The following is an 8,697-nucleotide window of genomic DNA, read 5'->3' on the forward strand; positions in this document are numbered from 1 at the left end:
TCCTGACCTCAGGTGATCCACCTGCCTCGGCCTCCCAAAGTGCAAGGATTACAGGCATGAGCCACCGCAGCCGGCCGTTTTTTTTTGAGATGGAGTCTCATTCTTTTGCCCAGACTGGAGTGCAGTGGCGCAGTCCTGGCTCACTGCAACCTCCACCTCCCAGGTTCGAGTGATTCTCCTGCCTCAGCCTCCCGAGTAGCTGGGATTACAGGCACGCGCCATCACGCCCAGCTAATTTTCCTATTTTTAGTAGAGACGGGGTTTCGCCATGTTGGCCAGGCTGGTCTCGAACTCTTGACCTCAGGTGATTCACCTGCCTCCTCCTCCAAAAGTGGGGATTACAGGTGTGAGCCACTGCGAACAGGCAACTTTTGTGACTTTAGAGGGTTGTGGGTATCACAGGCTGTTCTCTGTCCTGTACCCCTGCTATCCAGTTGACCCACTGTCTCTTCAGATGCACCAGCAGCCAAGAGCAGCCCATTCCATGAACCCATCTTCTCCTTCCCTCCTATGCTTCCCATCTGTCTCTGCTCAGAGGAAAACAGGGGGTCCAGGCCGGGGTCAGACAGCTGTCCAGCGCCTCCCTTTCCTGTGCTGCCCTCACCTTCTCTGTTAAATGGCAGCAGGACCAGCGGCTCTCTTGGGGCAGACATCTACCAAGGACTGGCCACATGCCCAGCCTTGCCAGCTTAGCCGATCCCTGGGAAGCAGGAAACGTTTCCAGTCAGTGAGAAATCATTCATTTCTTCTTATTTCTGCCTGGGTTTTGCCAGCTTGGTGATCTGGGGCCCTGGACCTGGGCAGCCTGGGTAGCCTTCTGACAGGCTTCCGGCCTTTCCTGCCTGCCTGCATCCCACAGTGGGGACTGAGGCCCCGAGGCCCCAAGGGGAAGTGACGGCGGATGTTGGGGTTCAGACCAGGGATGGCGGGGTGTAGGTGACAACTCCACCGGAACTTCTGCTAGGGCCTTTGCCCACAGGATGTGACTTACGGAGGGCTCATGGGAAACGGCAGGCCCTGGCTTGAGCTGTAGTGGGATAATGGAGACCACACAAGCCCACCGCAGATCCCCGCCCACCGCACTACTGCTCAGACCGGTGGTGCTGTGCCCCAGCAATGCCGTGGCTCCACCCCTAGGCCAGATGGGCAGGGCCCTGAGATGGGGAAGTGCTGGGGTTTGTGCCAGACTGACCTGGTTCAAATACCAGTATGGTCACTGACCAGCTATTTGACCCAGGCCAAGTGATGTCACCTCTGGGTCTCAGGATCCTGATGTGTACAATGGAGGTGACAACAGTACCCATGTGGTTGAGTGGCAACCGAGATAATTCCCATAAAGTGCCAAGTGTAGGGCTTGGACCATTTATTTTCCGTCAATAAGTTGTCATTACTAAAATTTTTATGGTCTCACTCCTTATCCTCCCCACCTCCAATTTAGCAAACAGCCTCCTGCTTCTAATAGTGTACCCATGAAGCCGACCCTACGTCACTCCCTGCCTAAACCCCTCTCTGGCTCCACATTACTCTCAGGAGAGGGCTCCTTCCTCCTCAACCTGACCTTCCAGCCCCTCCCTGGTAGTGCCCTTCCCCAGAACAAGACCTCTTGTGACATCGAGGTCACCAAAGCCATTCCTGCCTCCTCCTAGGAGGCTTTGAGGCTAAGCAGTGTGGGGTGAGAGCTGGGAGCCACCCCGAGGGCTTTTTTTTGAGACGGAGTCTCACTCTGTCACCAGGCTGGAGTGCAGTGGCAAGACCTCGGCTCACTGCAACCTCCACCTCCTGGGTTCAAGCAATTCTCCTGCCTTAGCCTCCCGAGTAGCTGGGACTACAGGCGCCCAACACCACACCTGGCTAATTTTTGTCTTTTTAGTAGAGACGGGGTTTCAACATATTGGCCAGGCTGGCTCGAACTTCTGACCTTGTGATCCGCCTGCCTTGGCCTCCCAAAGTGCTGGGATTACAGGCGTGAGCCGCCGCGCCCACCCCAATGGCTTCTTGCAGGAAGAGAGGGTACCGAGAGTCTGGGGGAGTGTGGGATCAGGGGAGCACCGCCCTGAACCCTGAACGCAGGAAGGCTTGGGGAGACAGTAGAGAGATTTGCATGGCCACAGCCTGGGGGGTGGGGTGTGAACTGGAAAGAGCCTCCAATGTCACATTCAGGTTCTTGGGGGACAGAGAGGCCAGACTGGGGGGCTAGGTCTCAGGATCCACCCGCAGAGGGCTGGAGAGGAGGGGGCAGATTGAAGCGGGGCAGAGGAGGCAGAAAAGACGGCTTTGCTGGAGGCTGTCCTTGGGCAGAGCTGGAGGGAGAATCTGGGGGCCGCTGGAGCCAGGAAGATGCGAGGGAAGGGATGGGCGCGATGGGGGAGGGAGATGGGGGGCGGTGAACGGTGAGCTCGCGCCTGCATAAGGACAGCAGGCCTCCCCACTGCTATCCTCCTGGCCCAACCGCGAATAGCGTGAGTCAAGAGAATCCCCTTCATTCAGACACCCAGGTTCGGGTCCCAGCTTTATCGCCGTGTGACCTTGGGCAAATGACCTCACTTCTGAGCCTCAACGTCCTCTTCTGCAAAATGGGTTAGTGATCCTGACTATGGGCTGTTGATTCAGGATTCGGCGGGAACGCCCAGCACTTCCTGAGTACACAAGAGTGCTGAGAAAATGGTAGCTGTTTTTTGCGATTACTGACCCGGGGCCCCACCAGCTCTGGCACGACTCAGCGGAGGCGGGAGTCCTGCGGGTCCCATCCCTGCCTCCCGGAGAGCCAGGCCCCAGCGATAGAAGGCCCGGGCGTTGCTTGCTCGTCGCCTCCAGTGCCGCCGCGCCCCCTGGCGGCCGTCGGTTGCCATGTCAACGGAGGGTGGCGGGGACCGGGGGAGGCGGAGGCGGGGGCCGTTCTCTCCTCCTAGGGCCGCAGGACGCTCCCTCCGCGCCTCCCGCCTTCGCCTGTTGGGGGGGCACTCCGAGCCGGAGAGGAAGGGGCTCTCCGCGGCAGCCGGCATGTGGGGGTAAACTGAGGCACGCGGCGGGGCGCCCGCAGCCAGGTGCTGAGCGCGGGGCCCCACCTCCGAAGGCGGAGGAGGGGCCGCGGGCGGTGACGCGACGAGGGCGGCCGGCGGACAGCGGGCGGGCGGTGGCGGCGGCGGCGGCAGGTGCGGCCGCGGAGGGTGGGAGGGAGGAGGGCGGGGGCGGGCGGAGGAGGAGGGGAGGGCGAGGCCGGGCACCTCCCCCTTTATAACGCGCCCCCTCCCGGGCTCTCGGGCCGTCTCCTAGTCGGCTCTTCCCGTCTCGCCCCCTCGCCCGGCCGCCCCGGGCCCGGGTCCGGCCAGGGAGCCCCCAGGCCCCGGCTCGGGGGCCGCCCCCCCGCCCGCCACCCCGCGCAGCCCGGCGGAGGCGGCGCCGTCGGAGGAGGAGGAGCAGGGCACTGCGGCTGGCCCCGGATCGGGCGCCAGAGCGGCAGCAGCTTCGGCAGCAGCGGCGGCCCGGGCCCATGCAGCGGGACGCGCCACCCCGAGCCCCAGCTCCGGCGCCCCGGCTCCCCGCGCCCCCGATCGGGGCCGCCGCCAGTAGTGGCGGCGGCGGAGGCGGGGGCAGCGGCGGCGGCGGAGGCGCCTCTGCAGCTCCGGCTCCCCCTGGCCTCTCGGGAACTACAAGTCCCAGGGGGCCTGGCGGCGGACGGCGGGCGGAAGAGGCGGGGTCGGCTCCGCGAGGCCGGAAGTGGCCGTGGAGGCGGAAGTGGCGCGGCCGCGGAGGGGCCTGGAGTGCGGCGGCGGCGGGACCCGGAGCAGGAGCGGCGGCAGCAGCGACTGGGGGCGGCGGCGGTGCGTTGGAGGCGGCCATGGCAAAGCAGTACGACTCGGTGGAGTGCCCCTTTTGTGATGAAGTTTCCAAATACGAGAAGCTCGCCAAGATCGGCCAAGGCACCTTCGGGTAAGGCTGGGCCCCTCGGGGCCGGGAGCCCTGGGCCTAAACCCCTAGGGCCGACGTCGGGATGCCCGGGGCCCTGCCCGAGTTGGCAGAGAAGTCGTCTGTCCCCGGGCTTGCCCGCTGGTCTCTAGGCCGCGCCGCACCCCGCCCCGGCCTGACGGAGCCGGCTGGTGGGGAGGAGCCTGAGGCCCTTGGTGGGGGCGGGGAGAGGCTGCAGAGAGGCGCCCGTGAGGGGAGCGGGACCTCTCCAAGGGACGCCCAAGTGAGGAGAAGGGACTGAGGGAAGGAAGCAAAGGCTCCGAACGAGACAGGGTGCCGGGTGGCGGGGTAGCCGCGTGCCCTGGGTACCTAGCCCAGCCCCGCCCGGGAATCTCTTTGCTGCTGCCTTTCCTCCTGTAGTGGGGGAGGGGCGGGCCCTGCGGAAATGGCCTGATGAGTTCTCCGGTCTCCCTTTCCGCCTGCAGGGAGGTGTTTAAGGCCAGGCACCGCAAGACCGGCCAGAAGGTGGCTCTGAAGAAGGTACTGATGGAAAACGAGAAGGAGGGGGTGAGTACGGATCGGGCGTGCGGGCCGGCCGGCTAACTGCCCGGGACCCCGGGTCGGTTTTCCACCCTGCTGCTTCTGGGAGTCTCAGGTTGAGATTTAATTTTTTTGTAGTAGTGCAGAAATTTCCAGGGAATTTGACCTCCATCCTAAAACTAAATGTTTCATTCTTAGGCAGTTATGGGTGAGGCCAGGAGGGGGAGTTGATGCATGCGTCGTGTGCACTTTATCTTACGAAGTTAGGAAGCCTTTAAACACCTTTTTTTAGCGTTAAATTTTGCTTAATGTAAAAGAAAGATACATATGTCTGCTTTTTGAAAGGTGTCTAATACTCAATTATTTGATGTATTTAAAAGGAGCAGTCTCTTCTCCACCCCATCTTAGATCTAGTACAACTTCCCGTAAACCTTCTTTTGCCTAATGTACTTCAGCAAGGACATTTTTAAATCATCATGTTTGTTGCCAACGAAACAGACATAGAGCTGAAGTTTGAAGACTGAAACCACTGAGCATTTAGTGGCTAATAGCAAAGTATTGCTGTTTCAGTTTGTTGTCTCAAACCATCACCTTGAAGTGTGCATGCTACTACTATACCCATTTTACAGACAAGGCTTCTGAGACAGCTGGTTTCAGAGCCCATGATCTTGCTCTGTCTCCCAACTTGCCTCTTAGTACAGACCCCAGGGCTAGGCTCTATACTGCGCTCACTCTTGACCACTTTCCCCTCTCTCCCACCCAGTTCCCCATTACAGCCTTGCGGGAGATCAAGATCCTTCAGCTTCTAAAACACGAGAATGTGGTCAACTTGATTGAGATCTGTCGAACCAAAGGTAAGTTGTTTGGTTCTTACGAGAAGATGACACTTGTAGCATAAGGTTTTGTTTGTTAAGTTGGAACTAGACACACCTAAACTGCCTCTTCTTAACTCAGATGGACCCATGGTGACTGCTTTTTGTGGTCCTCTTTCATCGTAGCTGGTGCTTCCTCGGGGCCTGCCCTGGCCCAGAAGAGGCACTCAGAAAATATTTGACCAGTGAAGGAAGGAACAGACAGATGCTCTGGAGGGCATGGGCACCCGTGGGTTGGGGCAGGAAGAAAGAAGCTGGTCGTGGGAAAGTGTGTTGGGTGTGGTTTTCTTGACTTTTTCTTCCTTCTCTTCCTGCCTCAGCTTCCCCCTATAACCGCTGCAAGGGTAGTATATACCTGGTGTTTGACTTCTGCGAACATGACCTTGCTGGGCTGTTGAGCAACGTTTTGGTCAAGTTCACGCTGTCTGAGATCAAGAGGGTGATGCAGATGCTGCTTAACGGCCTCTACTACATCCACAGGAACAAGGTGGGGGCCAGAGCTGGGAGGAGGACCCAGGCTTGGGCTGGCCTTGGCTCCCACTCCCGGGTGGATGTCACTAAAGGACCCATTCTTGCCCTTCCTGCAGATTCTGCATAGGGACATGAAGGCTGCTAATGTGCTTATCACTCGTGATGGGGTCCTGAAGCTGGCAGACTTTGGGCTGGCCCGGGCCTTCAGCCTGGCCAAGAACAGCCAGCCCAACCGCTACACCAACCGTGTGGTGACACTCTGGTACCGGCCCCCGGAGCTGTTGCTCGGTGAGGACTCCCGAGCGGGCCAAGGGGGGTGAGGGCCAGGCATCTACCTGGCCCCTTCCCCCCAACTGCCAGGGCTTCTTGAGCTGCCGGCCCTGGGGCATTGAGCCTCAGGAGGCCCTCGGGCTCAAGGGGCCCTCCTGGTACGCTCTTCTTCCCAGGGGAGCGGGACTACGGCCCCCCCATTGACCTGTGGGGTGCTGGGTGCATCATGGCAGAGATGTGGACCCGCAGCCCCATCATGCAGGGCAACACGGAGCAGCACCAACTCGCCCTCATCAGTCAGCTCTGCGGCTCCATCACCCCTGAGGTACGGGGCCCCGGTCCCCATGGGGTGCAGAGATCGAGGTCCCCCGGCAGAGAAGGAGTGGGGAGTAGAATGGAAGGAGCGCTCCTCTCTGGAAGGGAGGCTGGTTTGGTGACAGGGCATGTCCTGGGGTGGGGAGTGCGTGGGAGAAAAAAAACACCTGACACAGGCTGTGCGTCAGTCTCGGTTCCATCAGCCGTTCTGTGGCCTTGGGCAGAACATCTGAGTCAGCGCTGGGTTTCTCTTCTGTGAACCAGAAATGTGACGTGTATCAGGGTTGGAGCCCATATTCCAGGTGATGTGGGTAGAAGGACCTGGCACGTGGTATGTGCCATTCCATGGCGGGCACTGCTTCTCCTGGGAGGGGTCGAGTAGCGTTCTGGGAGCCTCCGAGTGGAGCAAGTATTTTAGTCCTTTTAGGCCTTGATGAAGGGATAAGCCACGCACCTCCTGACCAGACTCCATCCTCTCTCAACGCCCCCTCCCTCCCAGGTGTGGCCAAACGTGGACAACTATGAGCTGTATGAAAAGCTGGAGTTGGTCAAGGGCCAGAAGCGGAAGGTGAAGGACAGGCTGAAGGCCTATGTGCGTGACCCATACGCCCTGGACCTCATCGACAAGCTGCTGGTGCTGGACCCTGCCCAGCGCATCGACAGCGACGACGCCCTCAACCATGACTTCTTCTGGTCCGACCCCATGCCCTCCGACCTCAAGGGCATGCTCTCCACCCACCTGACATCCATGTTCGAGTACCTGGCACCACCGCGCCGGAAGGGCAGCCAGATCACCCAGCAGTCCACCAACCAGAGTCGCAATCCCGCCACCACCAACCAGACGGAGTTTGAGCGCGTCTTCTGAGGGCCGGCGCTGCCACTAGGGCTCTTGTGTTTTCCCTTCTGCTATGTGACTTGCATCGTGGAGACGGGGCATTTGAGTTTATATCTCTCATGCATATTTTATTTAATCCCCACCCTGGGCTCTGGAAGCAGCCCGCTGAGTGGACTGGAGTGGAGCATTGGCTGAGAGGCCAGGAGGGCACTGGAGCTGTCCTGTCCTCGCTGGCTTTCTGGATGGTTCCCAGAGGGTTTCCATGGGGTAGGAGGACGGGCTCGCCCACCACTGAGTTTTTCTAAGAGCTCCCAGCATGGTAGAAGAGGGGACAGGTCCCTCACCCACCCACAATCCTATTCTCGGGCTGAGAACCCTGTGTGGGGACAGGGCTGGCCCCAGGAATGGGCTGTTTTTGGCCTAACCCTCAGAAGCACTGGGGCTGGCACAAACTCTTGGTTTCTTCAGCAGGAGAATTTTATCGTGTTTCTTTTGGTTCCATTGTTTGGAGACATTCCTGGGCACAGTTTGGTCCGTTAGAATTAAAAGTTGAGGTTTTTTTTTTTTTTTTTTTTTTTCCTCCAGGACTTGATGTGTGTTTTGTTCTGCGCACACACCACCAGCTCTTCCCCCACAGTCAGCAGCGGGTTGGGCCTGACCATTGGTACTTGATTGGCAAGTCACTGGAGGTCTTGACTCTTTTATCTCAGTTCATGTTCTCTTACATAATTGGAAAGGACCTTTGTCTGTTTTTCCTCTTGGGTGCCTTCCAGGACACATCTCATGTCCCTAGTGAGGGAATTGGTGAGGGCCTGCTGCGAGCTGCTGTGGCTGTGGTGGTCACCCAGCTGGGCAAATCACTGGAGTGACAATTTGGCCTGTCACCTGAGAAGGATGGTCCCTCAGACTGCTGGGTAGAGGGCCTGGGGCAGGCTGGAGACAGAAAGTGGGCAGAGGGTGAAGGGATCACAGGGGTCTTGGAAGGTGGCAGTAGTTTGGATGGGGGTGGGGAGTATGTGGGAGAAAAACAGACTGAAGGTAGAATCCCTGGGAACCTTTAAGGAGTGGCACATTCTGGCAGGCACGTTTTCTGTGAGCCTGAAGTTACGAAGAGACATTCTGGAGGTCAGTTTCCTACATCCTCTTACAGGCAGAGACCTTGAAGGGGGGCCAGGAAGGAAGGTTGGCAAAACCTTTGACCAGAACTGTCCTTCATTTACAGAAACTGTACCCAGACCACAACACAAAAGGCCAGTGAAAGTACGAAAAAAAATTTTTTTTTTTTTTTTTTTTTTTTTATGAGACAGAGTCTCACTTTGTTTCCCAGGCTGAAGTGCAGTGGTGAGATCTCAGCTCACTGCGACTTCTGCTTCCCTGGTTCAAGCGATTCTCCTTTCTCAGCCTCCTGAGTAGCTGGGATTACCGCCCACCACCACACCCAGCTAATTGTATGTTTAGTAGAGATGGGGTTTCGCCATCTTAGCCAGG

General features: G+C 58.7%; 1 protein-coding gene across 1 annotated transcript; it reads left to right on the top strand.

The window, feature by feature from the left end:
* Window positions 1-3,395: 3,395 nt before the first annotated feature.
* Window positions 3,396-8,472, top strand: CDK9 (cyclin dependent kinase 9). The gene is made up of 7 exons (XM_032165197.2): window positions 3,396-3,930; window positions 4,392-4,473; window positions 5,210-5,300; window positions 5,639-5,805; window positions 5,906-6,077; window positions 6,236-6,384; window positions 6,874-8,472. The coding sequence occupies exons 1-7, from the start codon at window positions 3,491-3,493 to the stop codon at window positions 7,237-7,239; spliced, it is 1,467 nt and encodes a 488-aa protein (XP_032021088.1). The 5' UTR covers window positions 3,396-3,490; the 3' UTR covers window positions 7,240-8,472.
* Window positions 8,473-8,697: the final 225 nt, after the last annotated feature.

This window comes from Hylobates moloch, unplaced genomic scaffold, assembly GCF_009828535.3.
Source record: "Hylobates moloch isolate HMO894 unplaced genomic scaffold, HMol_V3 SCAFFOLD_10, whole genome shotgun sequence".
Lineage (NCBI taxonomy): Eukaryota > Metazoa > Chordata > Mammalia > Primates > Hylobatidae > Hylobates > Hylobates moloch.